The 18,947-nt window shown below is 39.3% G+C and overlaps 1 protein-coding gene across 1 annotated transcript; it reads right to left on the bottom strand.

Annotated features, from left to right (window-relative positions):
- Positions 1-8,954: 8,954 nt before the first annotated feature.
- Positions 8,955-11,214, bottom strand: LOC149811765 (Radical SAM superfamily protein). The gene has a single exon (XM_089993579.1). The coding sequence runs from the start codon at positions 11,203-11,205 to the stop codon at positions 9,703-9,705; it is 1,503 nt and encodes a 500-aa protein (XP_089849705.1). The 5' UTR covers positions 11,206-11,214; the 3' UTR covers positions 8,955-9,702.
- Positions 11,215-18,947: the final 7,733 nt, after the last annotated feature.

Here is an 18,947-nt window from a genome sequence, read left to right on the forward strand (position 1 = left end):
GCAACATACTCTTCTCAATCATGCACAAACGGTCAAAACATGATTGACTCAAATTATACTCGGACTTCAAATTCATTAGTTGAAGAACTGCAGATAAGATAGTGTGACTCTCACAACCGTTCCAAAGTGGCTCATGAGCATCTCTAAGTAAATCATAAAATCTACTAGCTGCATCGTTTGGTGATTCTTCATCTACGGCAGTTCTTACATCACTAGAACTCATAGCAGAACCCAGTTCTGTTCCTACAACATCAAATATCAAATCCGTATATGGATTATCATGCACCACATTCACTCATGTATCAAAATTGTTTCTAAATTCTTCTCCATGAAACGTCAAGTTCTAACAATCACTCACAAAACCCTTTCTGTATAGGTGATGTCTAACACTATGAGGTTCTACAAATCGATTATTCTTACAAATCTTGCAGAGACACCTAATCTGACCTGTGGGATCCACTGTACTGACACTTTCTGTTGCAAATTCAATAAAACTGTCAACATCATCCATATATTCATGCGATAACTCATTGTCCACTATCCTACGGTACATTCATTCACGGTTTGCAGTTATTTTCTTATGATGTTACGAATAATAGCCTAATAAATTAAAAGAGAACAATCAGAATGCTACGATGAAGAAAATATCAAATTTATCATGCAATATATAATGTCATACAATAACAAAAAATTTGATGCATGCATTGATAACTTAATATTTTCATGTGCAAACTATTAATGACACGATACAATCATTTGAAACATGCATTCATTATACAATTTCACATGGAAGTCATAATCAAATTGAAAGTAACTACATGCAAGCATGGATACAATTACATCAAACATTGCAATACATCGTAATCATTCTTATCAAACATATACCTGCAGCAAACACACTTCAATATCTCACTAACTACTATCATACCTAGCATGGACTCCGTACTCCAAAAATAAGAACACTTCAATATTCATACATTAAAATCATGCTCAGCATGATTTCTGAACTCCAACAAAGCAACCCTAAATATCAACAACTAAGTGAGTGTGTGAACAATAAGTGTTACATCTAATAAATTAAATAACATGTGATACGCTTGCATCACTTACCACGGGTATTTACCCGATTTGCATTGTTTTTGTCACTTACTTACCACAGGTGGCTGAGCACGAGCTGGTTTCGTTGAAAAATCTGCAAAAAAAAAATATTGTTTTAAAATGAAGTCACCACAAAAAAAAGAGGTTGTTCCGGCAAGGGGTCGACTACCCTGCTGTTCCAGCAGGGGGTCGATCCCCTTATGAAACATAGGGGGTTAACCCCCTTACGGAACATAGGGGGTTAACTAACCCCCTGTTCGGGCAGGGGGTCGACCTCCAGCCTTTCCTCCAGTGAGTCGACCCCCCTGCCGGAACAGCAGGGGTCACCCCCCTGCCTGATCAGGCAGAGGGTCGACCCCCTGCCTGTTCCGGCAGAGGGTTAAACCCCTGCCGAAAAGGCAGGGGGTCGACCCCTTGCCGAAACAGCAGGGGGTTAACCCCCTGCCTGTTAACCCCCTGTCGGACAGTCAGGAGGTTAACCCCTTGCGTTTTTCGGCAGGGGGTTAACCCCCTGCCGAAACGGCAACGGGTTAACCCCCTGCCGAAACGGCAGCGGGTTAAACCCCCTGCCGGAAAACGTGGGGGGAGGGCATCCTTTACCTGTCTCCGGGCGGTGGGACCGGCGAACGGCGAACGACGGGAGCGGCGGGAGCAGCGAAAAAAGAAAAGAAAAAGTTGTCTGGGATTAGGGTTAATTCGAAAATTAGCGACGGCTTAGCGATGGATTAATTCCGTCGCTAAGCCAACGTAAATCAAATTTACGAAACGAGCCACAGACTATATTCTGTCGCCACGTCCGTCGCTAATTAGCGACAGACTAGATTTGGTCGCAAACTGCGTCGACAAATGGTGCGGCCGTAACGACAAAACAGTATGTCGCAAAATTCGTCGCTAAGTAGCGACGGACTATTTTCCGTCGCTATTTTCGTAAGCTTCATTAATTATAGCGATGGATGTTCGTCGCTCGTTAATCTGTCGCAAACTAGCGACAGATTAATTCCGTCGCTAACAACTTATTTTCTTGTAGTGAGAGTGGTTTAATAGGTTAACTTGTTTTGGCTATAATCTTTTATCTAGATGTCGAGGCACAATTTAAGGTGTTTAAAAGCTAACATCTTCAAATGTATTCATCTTTTGATTACAAAACCAAATTCAATCATTTTGGTGGTCAAAATCTTACTCAAAAAAGGTCCTACTTAAAAAAAATAAGATTTTTTAGTGAATATATAGGTCACCTTGTTTTGGTTGTAACTTTCTATTGAGATATCAGGTTGACTTGATTTTTAACTTATTTGAAAGTTGAAATCATCTAATTTAATTTATCTTTTGAAAAAAAACTTTGAGGATTTTGTTTTGATGGTAAAAAATGAAGTTAAAGTAAGAATAACCTTAGAATATGCCAAAAACATTGGATTTTTGCGTATAACTCTAGATATAAAATGACTTGGTCAAAATTGGGGTGTCTATAGTGACATAGGATCAGTCTCACCAATATGGGTTGAGTTGGGTTTAGAAGTCTGGTCAATCTGGTTATCATGTCTTATGGAATAAGGCTTGGACTTAGGATAAGTGGATTTGGTTGATTCCCAATAGCTTGAACATGCGTAGGCTGGTCTTCTTTATAGGGGAAGACAATTTCATCAAACACTTCATATCTCGAGACAAATACTTTTCATGTCTTTAGGTGTAAACAGTAATATCCTCGATGATGAGATACATATCCCAAAAATATACACCTTTTAGAATGCTAATATAACTTATGTTTTCTATAATCTCATAAGCGTGGGTAGCAAAGAACCAAAAGTTTTGAGAAAACTATGCTCAGGGGCACTTTTAAACAAAACTTCCATTGGTTATTTCTTGGTCAAAGTTTTTGTTGGGGTTCTATTCATAAAAAATATCTTTCATGAAAACATAACTCCGAAACTTTGTTGGCATATTTGATTGGTTCATAAGAGACAAACTTATGTCCACTATTTTTTGTTCCCTAAGCTCAACTGCACTGTTTTGTTGATGAGCATGTGGACATAAAACTCGACGTCCAATACCAGCCTCTTTTAAATAGTTTTATCACAGCTTCATACTCTCCACCCAATCAGGATGGAGGTACCTAATTTTGTGGCCAGTAATATTCTCCACAAAGGTTTTAAAAAACTTAAAAGCATCTAACACTTCATACTTGTATTTCAAAATATCGATCCAATCATGCTTAGAATAGGCAACCACAAAGCAAACATAATAAATGTACTGAATATAGGGGCTGCCCCCACACATTATAATAAATAACTTTTTAATAGAAAACAAGCACGATTTAAAGAGGAGTTGAAAGACAAATTATGACTTTTGCCTCTTTGACAATTTAAACTAGAGTTCTCGGAAGGTAAACCAAATCTGTCAAAAACTTGATGAACAATATTCAAAGCTGGGTCACCTGGCCTCATATGTCATTGATTTAACAAAGTCTTTTCACCTATAAAATCCAACTTTTCTGCACCAACTCCAAAACTCCAAGCTTGTAGAGACCTTGCTCCCTTGTTTCTCTCGTGAATTTTCCCTGTGCATCGGTCCTTGACGTAACAATGATTAGGAAAGAATTCAAAGAATACACCATTATCTTTGGTAAACTTATAAACTGAAAACAAATTTCTAAAACCTTAGGAATACGAAAAATATCATTTAAAATTAAATCATGCTAAAACTTTGATTGACCTATATGATGAATTACCAAACCTGAACTATATATCTCCGATTTTTAAAAGATCATTACCTTGATATTCTGAGGGAATGTATAAGTTTAGGATGTTGGTGACGTGATATGTTGCTCTCATATCAGGATACCAAGTGTCATCACCAATCGTTAAGGGAGCATTGAAGGCCAACATATGATAAGCTTAAGGGTTACCATTCTTATCTTGAAGCAGATTTGTATATTGATAACAAATTTTAGCTGAGATCAAGCCTCACTTGTCCTCTCGTGTTGTTGACCACCTCATTTGAAGTTACCACCTCCACACTGACCTCTACTGCAATAAGAAAAACCACCATTACCTTGCTTTCCATATGACTGTCTAGTGGTGTTATTGACAATGGGGTGACTTTTTTTTTATTTATGACCCAAATAAATCTTACCCTGCATGAAGACCTAGTTGAGCTGGCTCAGCCTGCCATACCTACAGTCGTCATGCCGAAAGCGTAAAACTTTGAGGCTATGACCCTTGCCTCTGGGGCCTATGCTACTGCACGTTGGCTTGCACAGAGGGGTGGCACCCATGAGAAGACCTCTAAGAATTTGCCTGACAATATCATCTTCTTGAACTGGTTTTCCTATAATATATAGCTAACTAGTGTACAATTGCTTTAGCCCTTTGAACAAACTTGTTAATGCTTTTTTAGCCTTTTTTTAAGATCTTGAAACCGAGACTTTAATTTCAAGATTCTTTAACAAGAGTGAGCATCATAAGATTGCTTCAAAGCACTCCACATCTTAAAAGAAGACATCAAGCCTACCACTTGACTATGGATTGCCTCAGTAAGACGAAAAGATCTAGCTTAATAGAAGCTGATCTCGTCTGAACCATTCTATGTACTCAAAATTCAGATCAATCGACCCTTCTTTGAACTTAGGTGGAGCTAGTCTAGAGCCATCTACAAAACCAAGGAGATCATATGTCATCAAAATAGGAGTGAACTCAGACTCCCACATATGATAATTCTCACCACTTAACTTTACAAAAAAAAAGTGATGAAAATTATTAGAATTTTGAAGAGGAAGAGAAACCAACATATCCGATCCACTTTGGCCGGACGAACTTGCTCTTGTGACATGCTCTCTATGGCTCTGAAGCCATATAAGAAAATGAATCAGAGAAGAAGATGCATGATAACATGGTTTGATCTAATGTGACCTACATCAACAGGAGTCGTTAATGGCTATCTTTTCACTTTACTAGCCATCGTTCTACTATTGAACATATATACATGATAGATCTCTCTTTTACAATAGGAGGAAAAGACGACTCCTCAAGGAAACAATTCCCTGATTCACGTAACTTGACTCTCAGGTTTTGAACTACATAGGCAATACAACCTTTCTTTCTTTTTTTTTTAGTCCAACTTGCTATTATTGTGAGAACTATTATCTTCCTTTGGTGGGAAACTAGAGTCCTTAGGAAAGCTTTCCTATTTGGACGATTCTTCATTTGCCTTAGCCATGCAATCCAATGAATCTAAAACATTCTAGATTCTTCCTCTTTGGATTGGGATCACCACTTGAATCCACTCCTCTTAACACAAACCACTTCCCAAAAACATTTTGAGAAATGTTTTTTGCAAACTTGAACCTATGAATATGATTTCTGTAGTCGAAAACCTATTTAACAAGCTCTCGTGTCAAATATTTTTTGAAGCATAAATAGGACTTTTATAGTTTAAAGATTTCAAACTGTTGATTTTTAGCTCATTACAAAATCCTATTTATGCATAAAAAAATTTGATATAAGAGCCAATTCATAGGTTTTTGATCGTAGAGATCACATATGTAGGGTTAGATTTGCAAAAGAACATTTCTAGAAATGTTTTTTGAAAGTAGTTTGGAAAGTTTGGACCTTCTTTGACTTGGATGGTTCCTCTTTCCCCCTTTATTTTAGGGAGTTTATATGCTACTGTTGCCATTACCTAAAAAAAATGCCTTTTTTTATTTGTTTTCTTCGTTTTTGTTGTTGTTCTTCATGAAACTAACCTTGCATATATGATCTACATGTTTCACTTAGAGAGAATCAGCACTTGAATTGTCCGATTATGACATGTAAACAGGATTTTATAAGGCCTTAGAAATCGACGGTCTACAATGTGTGATACTTTCCCAGGTCATAAAATCATGTTATTTCACCGAAAAAACATGATCCAAAAGCCGGTTCTCACTGTTTTGAACATGCTGAATCCATCCATGAGATCAGATTGGAAGATCCAGATGTGTCTGATATATATATATATATATATATATATATATATATATATATATATATATATATATATATAGAATATGAGAACTGAAAATATGAACATTTTCAACACTTTTTTTGCAAATCCAACCAAGTGGATGTGCTTGGCATGATGAATTTGCTAAGAATCAACCATTGGATCGTGTATTTTCGTTGAAAAAATATGATTTTTGAATGCTTGAATATTTATGAAGAATATGAGTCATTGATTTTAAAGCCTTAAAAAAATGTCATTTATGCATCAAAATAGGATGATTTAAGAGTGTATTCTTATAAAATCAAACATGTAGATCACAACTACACGATTAGATTCAAGAGAAAAAAATAAAAAATTCAAAAAAAATGTGGTTCACACATTAGTTCTCATATTTTCAGTTCCCATATTCTAGTGACTATATATAGAGAGAGTATAGCTGCCTACACTAATCAAATCAGTGCCTAGTGCAACCTATAAGTCTTTTAAAGGGTTCTTTTCCATGTTTTCTCAAATCTGATGGTACAAAGGTGTTCTACCTGCTCGATTTTGTGAGAATCAACTGTCTTATTTCGACCAGCGGGTAGGTTTTTATGAAGTTTGAAAATTGATGGTGCAAAATATTTACAAATATCATAAATATAAAAGGCTTAAGAAATCACATTTTTATTGAAAAAACATTATCCAAGTGTAGTTTTCTAGCAATCCGACTGCCAAACGTACCTGCAGGGTCAAATTTGAAGAAAAAAAAACCCAAAACCCCCTTATTCTCCTTTGCAGGTTTCCGACTTCCTGGGTCATATTCTTACTTATGCTGATGATATGATCATTTTTTGTCGTGCAAATGTTCAACAGATGCTTAGGTTCAAGTCTATCATTCAGTTCTTTCTCTCCCTATCCGGGCTTTCTCTAAATGAGACCAAATGCTTTATTACCATGTTCAATGTTAATGCCAATATGCTTGCAGCTGGAAAGAGAATTTTTAATTGCACTACTTTTGACTTGCCTATTATGTACCTTGGCTTGTCGTTACAAGTGAAGCACCTCTCTTCAGCTGCTTGGGCTCTGACACTTCAAAAAGTGAAGCGCAAATTGCTTTCGTGGCAGTCGTCTTATCTCTCCAGCGCTGGCCGTCTAATCTTAGTCAGACATGTTCTTTCAACTATTCCAGAATTTTTCATGTCTATGTTTGTGATGCCTGTGGGAGTAGAGAAGCAGCTGACGCGCTTGCTGACAGGCTTTCTATGGTCTGGGTGTCAACTTAAGGGTAAGCGTCACTTGATTGGTTGGCGTTTGGTGGTCTTACCTCGGCGTATGGCTGGTTTAGGCATTCATGCGCCCAAACTGCGAAGCATTGTTCTTGTCGCCAAGCAATGTTGGTTGGCCCACCAACCGGATAACCCTTGTGCTAGTTTGCTTCTTGCTAAATATGGCGATCCAGCTCTTATTCTGGTTTGTCTGGGAACCCGAGGTTTGGCGCTCTCGCACTTGCGTAAATCGTGGTTGAGGGCTTTAGCCTGCTTTAGAGACCATTTTGAGGTCTTCGAAAATTTTGGTCAGTGGTTGCAGTGGGCGTTGGCACTAAGCGGAGAGTTTCTCACAAAAAAAGTCTATAGATCGTTGCTACCGCCAGGGGCTGATTGGTTGCCCGAAAATGTGCTTTGGGCGAAGGGTCCTTCCCCCCGTTCTCGAGTCCTGGCTTGGTTAATTTTGCACGATAGGATCCAAACCCACAATAATTTAAAGAAGTGGGGCATTCAACTCCCAAGTTGGTGCGTGCTTTGTCAAGCTGCAGAAGAATCTACGTTTCACTTGTTCTCGTCTTGCCCAATATTTGTGGAAATCTTTAGCAGGACCTGGAGGCATCCAAAAGTATTTGTTAAGGAGGAGTCCTTTGCGCTAGATCTGATCTTGGGGCCGATTTTTATTAGGCGCAGCAAGAGGTGGAGGTTCATCTGGCGGACGTGGTTGCTTACTTCTTGGTGGTTTGTTTGGATGACGCGAAACGATGCTCATTTTTGTCATATTCCAGTTAACATTCAAAACCTGGTGCATAAAATCTTGGTAGATGTTTATGCGATCTTGCGTATGCATCTTAGTGATCTTCCACTCCCTCCTGCTGATGCTACCTATCCTTTGTCGCAATCTGGCCAAGCGGATCCGGCGTGAGCCCATTTTATCTGTCTGATGTTCTTTTCTCTTGTGCTTTCTTTATTTGTTTTGTCTTTTGCTCTTGTTCAGTTCATGGGTTCAACATTTTGTTGATCTTCATGAGTGGTAATGTTGAATTACTTTCGGCTCTCTCTCTCTCTCTCTCTCTCTCTATATATATATATATATATATATATAGCAATCCGACTGCCAAACGTACCTGCAAGGTCAAATTTGCAAAAAAAGAAAACCCAAAACCCCTTGTTCACTCGCGATAGGCACAAAACGGAGGAAGCAGCTTCTCTCTCTCTCTCTCTCTCTCTCTCTCTCTATATATATATATATATATATATATATATATATATATATATATATATATATATATATATATATATATATAGAATACCCTGCTCTCTAGCTGAAACTCATATATCCAAGCATTATTTGATCAATTTGACTTTTGACCGCATAGATTCATTCAATATAATCCATTTACTAGGAAATGCACTTTGGACTAAGCGGTTTCAACATAAAAACATAATCTGACAATCATAAAATTTTGACACATTGTTGACCGTTGAAATTTGAAGCCCTTAAAAAATCTACTTATAACCTGTTTGGACAATCGAAAATTTGTTTTTGACTAACAAACCATATAGATCATATTCATTGGGCTTGATTAGCAAAAGCAGAAAATGTGAAGAAATAGGCTGCTTCTACTAGAGGGTATGGTACACGATGGTAGCTAATATTTCCCTCCCTGCACAAGCTTTAAAGCACCCTTAAGCCTTAGGGTACGACAGTTTTAAAGTCCATGTTTGGACAGCTCCGTGTTGCTCCTATCTCCAAGTTCTGGTTGCAACCCGAGAACAGCAATCTTGCAAGTACATCTTAGTAAGATCCAAGGTTTAAACAACAACAAAATCATTTCTTCATTTGCATATAGTGGAGTATAAGCATAAATTGAGTACTTGTACAATAAGATGCCAATGACAGTAGCATACAGTACATTTGACATAAGAGTGCAGAACTTAGAGAATTGCAAGCTCCTAAAATTGCTGAATGTTTATCTGTAACAGGCACATCACTTTAGGGACCATAGCTAATGCAGATGTTCAATGACAAAAGAAATGGTCAGAACCTGTAAATATCTATTATTACAGTGACATATTTGCACTGACACTTTATATTTTCTCCGCCATTAGGCAACGGAATCTTTTGCTTTAAACCAGTGAAATGGCAACCACCCTTTAAAACAAAGGAGTCCCAATGCAAGTGAGGCAATCAAGTTGGACCTTCTTTCAAAAGCAGTCTTAGCACCTATCAGGTCATGTGAGGTAAAAAATTCCATCTCATATTTTCTGCTCTTTGTATACAGATAATATTGAAGGGAACATCACACTGCTCCATCCAAATTTCTGAAAAGATGCCAGCAACGAACATGCTCTTAGTATCTTTTACCAATAGCTTACTTTCATCTCATGGGGATATTACCTTGAAGGCAGTGGAGATCAACTCATTGGACAAGAGAAAACCATCAGGATCACTCAACCTTACAAACTTAACTAACCCACTTTTTCTCTCATCAGAATGACTGTCCAGATCATTCTCAATAGAGCAAAACTTCAAAAACTCTCCTACACTCAAAACTCTTCTCTCCCTATCCAAAGCAATCACATGCCCACACTCTACATAAGGCTGGAATGCTCTAAAAATCCCTAGTGCAAGGCTCCACCCAAACTCTCTTCCAAAGCACTCAACATCCAAACCTCTGGCCAGCCTTAGTGACAACATCACAATATCCATTGCTTTCTCTTTCTTCAGATCACCATCATTAGTACCACCCAAATCAAGCCCATTTTCAAATTCCCCATTTACCAATCCCTCTACAAATTCCACATACTTCCTCATCCTTCTTGGCCTTGTAAACCTCACCCCACCAACATAACTAGTGGACCCAAGTCCAAATCCATAATATGATTGATTCATCCAATAAGTGAGATTGTGCTTGCATTCAAATCCTTCCTTGCAATAATTGCTTATCTCATAATGATCATACCCAGACTCAGTTAGCATCTCATAAGCCATTCTATAGAACTCTGCTGATTTGCATTCACTAGGCAGCGGAAACTCACCTGCTCGATACACATTGCCGAACTTGGTACCTTCTTCAATCTGCAAATCATAAACTGATATATGCGACGGTTGCGCTCGAATTGCTTGTGTCAAGCTTTGCTTCCAACCATCTGTAGTTTGGTGGGGCAATGATGAAATGAGATCCAAGCTCCAATTCTTCAAACTGCTAGCGTGCACAATGTCAATGGCTTCATAAACTTCTTTCATTCCATGTGATCTTCCGCATAGTTTGAGTGCCTCGTCTTGGAAGGCCTGAACTCCCACTGATACGCGGTTAACACCCAGCTCAATGAATTGTCGCAATGAATCAGCATCAAACGTTCCGGGATCAACCTCCATCGATATTTCGACATCGGGTGACAACCCGAATTTATTGGAGAGAGTTTGAATTATGCTGGACAGTATTCTAGGTGGTGTGAGCGATGGCGTCCCACCACCGAAGAAGACGGTCTGGAGGGGTACTGGTTCAAGGTGAGGAGTGGATTCTATCTCTTTACAGAGGAGTTGGGTATAGTTTGAGATTCTTGGATCGTCATCTAGACTGGGACCAGAAGTGCCAAGAGCCACAACGGGGAAGTCACAGTAGTAGCAACGCTTTCGGCAAAAGGGTAGATGGAGGTATGCGGACGTTGGAGGGGAGTAGGCTGTGAGTTTGGTGGTTGAGGCATTTTCAGAAACGATTGGCGGGCAGCTGTGAGGAGTATGTTCATGAGAGACGGGCGGGGCGTTTTCACAAACAGTTGGTGGTTGGTAACATCTGATTGGGCTTTTTCTTGGTAACACCTTGGAAAAACTAAAAGAATGAAGAGAAACAAAACGAGGGGAACAAGTTAAAGAGAGCAACATGGTCTCTAATTTCTCTCTCTCTCTCTCTCTCTCTCTCTAGCGTTACATATAGATCACCTCGATGCCACCTTGCTTGCTGAACTGCCACGTGTACAGCAAACGGTTTCTCGAATAGATGTGAAACCTTCCAAGTATCACGCCACCTTGTGCAACATACACGTGTAGTGCTGGGAAACAGGTCGAGCAGCTCGCCTTTTGGCTCAGCTCGTGAAAAACTTAGCTCGGCTCAGAAATTAAGCTCGGCGAGCTGAGCTAAAGCTCATTCAGGTAAATGAGCCGAACAATGGCAAGTATAGGGTCATTATATATATATATATATATATATATATATATATATATATATATATATATTGCTCGTAATAGTGGACGTTTATTGTTTGTTTTCGATTTTGGTGTCTTTAGTGGCGGTCCTTTAGCGCTAAAGATCTGGAAAAAAAGAGCTTTAGCTGCAGTCGGCTAAAGCTTATTTTTTTTGCTTATAGCACACCCTGATCGTGCCCGCGATCAATAGTGGGCACACGGTTGACCCAACAATGGATGATTTGTTCGTCCATCGTTATATATATATATATATATATATATATATATATTTGCATGTATTTTTTGTTTAATCTAAACCTATAGATGTGATCTTTATGCTTTATTTAATAGAAAACGTATATTAGTTTAAGCACTTTTTTATTTTTAGATGTGTTTTTAGCTTAATGAAAAAATCAATGGTATATATTACACCAAAAAATTGATTAACTAATTTTTTTATTAAGTTGATTTTATCTAAAGCATGCTTTTAGTAAATAAGCAGTGATAAACACATATGCAAGTTTGAATTAAACAAAAAACTTCTGCAAATATGTTTTTAAAGAGGTCTAAGAAAGTTTGAGAGATAAATGGTATGAAAGATACACATTATATATATATATATAGGGAGACTAATGATGATCAGATGACTTTCCTTCCCTCATGTTTGAGCATTTCATGGATCAGACCTTGTATATTTGTTCTTTATAATCTATTTTGTAAGAAACATGCTTTACACAAAGACTTTACGACATCTAGATATGTTTTTAGAAACATGAAAAATTGATGGCTCACAATGCATTTAATACTTTACATCGTGAAAAATTGATGGCTCACAATTGTGGGCTGTTGATTTTTAGCACTTTAAAAACACATTTAAATATAAAAAATTCATAATATAAAACATGTTGCTTACTAAATGAATGATAAAAATCCAATATGTAAAGTATGATTGATGAAAAACTTGATCGTTAAAGAATAAACGTTGTCAATCATTGATATATTATAGATTTTGGACACTCCTTTGCTTTGGTGATCCCCCTTCCATACATACATAGGTTAATATTTGCCCCCTTTGAAGGCATCAAATTATATGAAACTATTGATTTTAGTTTTTCTTGTAAATTAAATCTCATGGATGTGATCTACTCTTTAGTGAAAAATGAGTTTTGAATCATATGATTGTGACACATAAGTACATTTTTTAAGTGCTTAAAAAATGAACGGCAGTATACTAAAATTTCATGACTCAAAAAATCATATTTTTGAAAACAAACCTTACATCTACGTGGTCTGATTGAGTTGATAAAGCTTATTGAACCTATGATTTTAGATCAGTAGTTTCGTATAATTTGGTGCATTCAAAGGCACCAAACATTAAGCCTATATATATATATATATATATAGAGAGAGAGAGAGAGAGAGAGAGAAACTTTAGAAAACATTTAAAAATGAGTCGGCTCGTACTCTGCTCGTGAGAAGCTCATCCGAGCTCGAGCTAGGTTATACCTTTAGCGAGCCGAGCCACCCTACCTTGAAGGGATGTAAAGTGGTTGGATTCGGTCCTGATGTGGGCATTGCTGAATCCATCCTTATCGAGTTTTTCTTAATTGGATCTGGAGTAGGATTGAGATTTGGAAAGGAAAAGCTAAAACCAAATCTGAATTTGACTAGCTTAAACAGCTAATTAAATGTAAGATTAATAGGTATTGAACTCGGGTATCCATCGGATTTTTATTTGGTTCGGTTTGGATTTAGATGTAACGATGCTATATGTCAAACTCAAGACTCAATTATTAATCAGATGCTACTTTACTGAATCTGACTAAACAGATCCAGATTCGGACGGATATCTAACGTGAATCTGAACCGTTGACTTGCCTACCCTGTCATGCCATCCAACTCATTTTGGCAGCCAAATACATTTATCGCCTATTTTGAAGTATCACGATATTTGACGATTTTATCACGATGTTTTCAAAGTCTTATATATTCCCAAAAAAATGTGATATTTTCAAAATAGTACTCTATTTTGAAATATCACATTTTTGTCCCGTAATAAGAGTAAGACATAATTTTTTTTATATGTTATATTTTCTATTAAAATTTATATACATTTATATTTTTTGTATATTTCAGACACCGACATTTTCCTGAGATTTTTTCAAAAACCCAAAAGATCGAATTTATCATGAAATTTTTATAGCCAGGATTTTCTTGCGAATGATATTTGTGACTATGGTTTCAAGCGAATTGTCAATTCACTTGGTTATGCAAACTCAATTGGATAGAACCAAATTAGTTGACCAATAATTAACAAAAATCCATCTCTCTCTCTCTCTCTCTCTCTCTCTCTCTCCAATTTGGATCAAGGCCTACACCATCATCCAAATGATACAAAGCTCCTATTTGAATTTTGATTTTAAAATTATTTGGATTCCCCAAAAATTTGAAAATAAACGAGACAAAATTGTGTGATGTCCTCTACATATAATGCAAAATAAGCATGGAAAAATTAACTCGTCAGGTCATAAATCTTAATTTCCGACAAACAAATCCCTTTCCAAAAGGAAGGCGCTTAACTTTTTCCCGGTTAATAGTGGCTGGTTTTAACCACTTAGATCTTGGTCATGAAAGACTATGGTCTGATTAGACCGAGGTCTGGATCTAGTACTAATTAGGGCCGGTAAACTAACCGAGCAGCTCCTGATTCTACTCGGTTTGGTTTGTCATGAACTCATTCGTGATTGGTTCATATAGCTGCCGAGCCGAGCCATGAGCAGCTCGTTTAGCTTAAACGAGTCAAACCTGAACACAGGGTGTTTGGCTGGGCTCGGCTCGAAAAAGCTCCTATAGATAAAAACTACATATTTTTTTATGTATAATATATATTTTAAGTTTTATATATAAAAAGAGAAGGTATTCACCCAAGGTTCCAGCCATTAAATGTCTTAGTTGAGAATTGGCCAAACTAGGAAAATAGCTTCTTCAACTTGCATTGAGACACTAATTCAAAACACACGTTGTCTCAAACAGATTCAGCCCGATGGACCAAACTGGATTCTTTTCATCTCTCCCAGTTTCAGCTTACAACTTGACATGGAGCTTACTCTTTGAGGTATTTCATTTCTGATGATTTTTTCATTATATATATATATATATATATATATATATATAGAGAGAGAGAGAGAGAGAGAGAGAGAGAGAGAGATTTGTGAGCGGGTGCTTGAGCATACTAAGCGTCCATCGCGCTTGATGGGCAACAACAACAACAACAACAACAACATATTGGTTCATATTCATAGGGTGTGACTAAGTTTTTACGCTGGCTGTCACTGGCCTACCGCAACCCTCCTTCGTTATCCGGGCTTGGGACAGTCAGTGTATAACTAAACAGTAATGCACAGGATAAAAAAAGCAAGTTTTTTTTAAAAAGAAAATGACATGAAAACGCCAACAAAATGAGAATTTGACGGAAGTACGTAAAAAATATCTTGAATCGTCGCTCATCGATGAGGGCTTCCTCTGTCGCCCGTGTCAGATCTCCCAAAACGTGAAAACCCCCTTCCTGCCGCTGAGAGAGGGAGAGATAGATGTGCGGTGGGAGCTTCGTCTACCTCTGGCGACCCAGGTTCCGACGAGCTTCCTGCGAGAGAGAGAGAGAGAGAGAGAGAGAGAGAGAGAGAGTCTCGTATCGGGGAGCGGGAGAAAGCAATCGGACCGGTGATGAAGCCAGCTGGCCACAGGGGCGGTTCGGCGATGGGATTTGCAGCGAGAGGGAGACGGCCAGGGTCAATCAAGGAGCCTTCGGGATGCAGAGAAGGGGTGGAATGCAGAGAAAGGGCAGTCCGATGGGTGAGAGAGGGGCAGTGGCGATAGGGAACAGAATGCAGAGAAGGGGTGGGTGAGAGAGGGGTAGTCCGGCGACGGCACTGCAGTGAGAGGGGAGCAGTACCGCGGTCCAGCGATGGCGTTGCAGCGAGAGAGGGGTAGTGGCAATAGAGAACGGAATGCAGAAAAGGGGTGCTTGATGGGCGACCAGCACACAAAAAAAATTAACATCAAAATGATGATTTTTTCTGCCCAAATGGCTTTAGGGCATTTTTCAAATGCTGCTAAAGGTCTTGGCAAAAAATGACCTTTAGTGGTGCTCAAAAAGTGCTGCTAAAGGTATAAGGGACACGCACGGTACTACAAAATTGTAATGCCATGCCTATCCCTTATACTTTTAGCGGCATTTTTTGAGTGCCACTAAAGGTCATTTTTGTTCAGACTTTTAGCGGCACTTCCGCTAAGGCCATTTGGGCGAAAAAAACTCGTCATTTTGATGAGTTTTCATGTTTTTTTACATTGGCCGTCCATCGAGTGCGTGATAGAAGTCCAACATGTTCAAGCACCTACTCACTACTATATATATATATATATATATATATATATATATATATATATATATATATATATATATATATATATATATATATATATATATCAAAATGTCTTAATCAGCGTGCTGAACTTACTCATGTTTATGAGAGCTGTTTGTAACCATGAGTCGAGAATTTTTTTGGGATTAAGCTTATTGGAATCATATGCATTTGTTAGAGTAAAATTAATTATTTTCACACTTCTGCACATTTCTTCATCTCTTCCTGAAAATTTCCATCCACATATATATATATATATATATATATATATATATATATATATATATATATATTTGCTTTTATATTTATTATATAGGTTTGTGCCATCATAACTCGTCTAGCAGATGATGCCATTGTCTACTGGCGAAGAAGGTGTCGTGACATAGATAAAGGCTTTTGCATCGTCGATACTTGGGAAGACTTCAAACGTGAGTTGTAAAGTCACTTCCTTCTGAAAGATACCAATTACATAGTGTACAAGAAGATGACTAGCATGAAACAAACTTGGATTCTATGACTATGTCAAGGCCTACTCAGCCCTTATGTTAGAGGTTACGAACATGGATGAGGTAGATTGCCTTCTTGTGTGGGCAGCAACCTTGGGTATAATATAAACTTTAAAAGCAGAATCTCATGACCTTGCAAATGCATTGGCAGCAACAAAACAGCTATCAGCCTGATTTCAAGGGTAGACCATTGAAGAAGATAACTTCTAGGGATAAGAAGAAAAATGATCATCATGATGAAAGAGAGATGCCTCATAGCGAGATCGACAAGACTATTGAAACCAATATCATAATAACTATCGGGGATGGTATGGTAGAAACATGAATTATCCTGCAGATCAGAGGAATGATGATCGGGCTATGAACGCAGATGACCCACTAGAAGATCAACCAAGGATGTAAGCTTTACAAAGGGTATCGATGCTCAAGTATCGGGTGTTGGCGTGCATTTATCTAGCAAGGCCCTTGTGTAAATGGATGTCATCATGAATAGAAAGGTCGTTCAGGCCATGGTTGATTCGGGTGACACACATAACTTCATCTTGCAAGGAAAGGCAGAATGGTTGAGCTTGAGGCTCACAAAAGAGAGTTGCATGAAAGTGATAAACTCTGAGACACCTTGGTGAGGCAAAGAACATAGCCTTTAATATTGGGGTATAGTCTAACTCTACCAGCTTTTCAGTGGCCCCGCTAGATTATTTCAAGGTGATCCCCGGCATGGAGTTTCTGTAGGCAAACAAAGTGTCAATCATGCCTCACTTGAATATGGTGTCCATCATGGATGAGCGATGCCCATGTATGGTTCTTGTTTGTCTTATTATCTTATCACAGAGGCAGAAGTAGAGCCTAGGCATGACGCAGTTGCCCCGTCAGAATTAGCCCCCATGTTGGAAGAGTTTGAGGAGGTGATGCCTCCCGAGCTCCCAAAGAAGTTGTCTTCCCATAGGGAGGTTGATCATGAGATTGAGATATTGTCGAGTGTTAACGCCCCTGCGGTAGTCCCTTACTGCATGGCTTCACTAGAGCTAAAGGAGTTACAGAGGCAATTAGATGAGATGTTAGCCTCCAACATTATTCTTCTGCCAAAAGCCTTATTTGGCGCACTCATGCTCTTTCAAAAGAAACATGCTATGTCCCATTAGTTGTGCATAGACTATCGAGCGCTGAACATAGTAATAGTTAAGAACAAGTACCCAATGCCATTGCACTACAAAACAAACTTTAATTAGCGACGAAAATAATCCATCGTCAATTTAAGATGGATTAGCTAGAGAAAATTATTTGTCGCTAACATTTGCGTAATTAGCGATAAAAAAATGCTGGCACTACCTGGCGGAGGAGTAGCGATGGAAAAATTTTGTCTCATGTACCGTCGCACTTTAGCGATGGATCATCGACAAAAAATTTCTGTCGCCAAGTAGCGACGAAATTGTTCTGTCGCTAATCCATCGCTAATTTTCCCTGTAAACCCCTAATGTAACCCATTTTCTCTTTCTGTTTCATCTGTCACCCACCCGTCGCCTGCCCGCACGTCGCCTGCCCAACGATCGACGACCTCCTCTCTCGTTCCCTCTCCCTCTCATTGCACCCCCTCTATTTTTTTCGGCGACCTCCTCTTTCGTTCTCTCTCTCGTTGCTCCCCTTCTGGTTGTCGAAGAGTCGACGACCCCAGCCCGCCCGCAGGTAACCCTCCCCCTTTGCCCTATGTTGGAGCCTCCCCCTTCCCTCTATGGTTGCCGGAGGGCCAGCAGAGGCCCGACAACCTATGTCGAGCCCTCCCCACCCCTCTGTAGTCGGTGGAGGCTGGCAAAGGCCCCGATCGCCTCTGCCAGGCCCTCCCCTTGCCTTAATCTCCGACAGGGCAGAGGGCTTTGCCCCTGTCCTTTCGAATGCCGATAGGAGGGCTTCTGTCCTCTTGACTTCTCCTGCAGTGGGCTCTGCCCTGCTGCCGGAGAATGATCAGCAGGGGGAGAAGCCCCTTGCCCTTTTGTTTTCCCTGGCAGGGGGTGGCTTCGCCCCCCTCTCCTCGATAATTTCGACAGGGGGCGAAGCCCTCTGCCCCTTGTCTGTTTTCCCGACAGGAAGCAGAACCTTCTGCCAGAAAATTTTGCTACGGCAAGGGGTGAGACCCCCTGCCTCATGATTGATTCTCGGCAGGGGGCTCAACCCCTGTCTCCCGATGCTTTTCTTTGGGGGGTCCCACCCCCTACCGCTTGTGAATGTTTCGGTAGGGGGTTTCGCTCCTTGCCTTGACCTTACTGCCGGCAGGAGCAGCGCCCCTGCCTGTCTCGCTTTCAGCAGAGAGATGTGTCTCCCTGTTCGGACTTGTTTCGGACAGGGAGCATCACCCCTTGTCATCGGGTAATAAACTTTATTTTAATACAATATCTCCTGCAGATTCCACAACGGATCCTACTTGTGCCTCGCGACCCATGATGAGTAAGTGACAAAAGCAATACAAATCGAGTAAATACCCAAGGTGAGCAAATGATGCATGTGCATCATAGGTTATTTA

The sequence above is a fragment of the Nuphar pumila genome, chromosome 17 (genome assembly GCF_984573655.1).
Source record: "Nuphar pumila chromosome 17, dmNupPumi1.hap1.1, whole genome shotgun sequence".
NCBI lineage: Eukaryota > Viridiplantae > Streptophyta > Magnoliopsida > Nymphaeales > Nymphaeaceae > Nuphar > Nuphar pumila.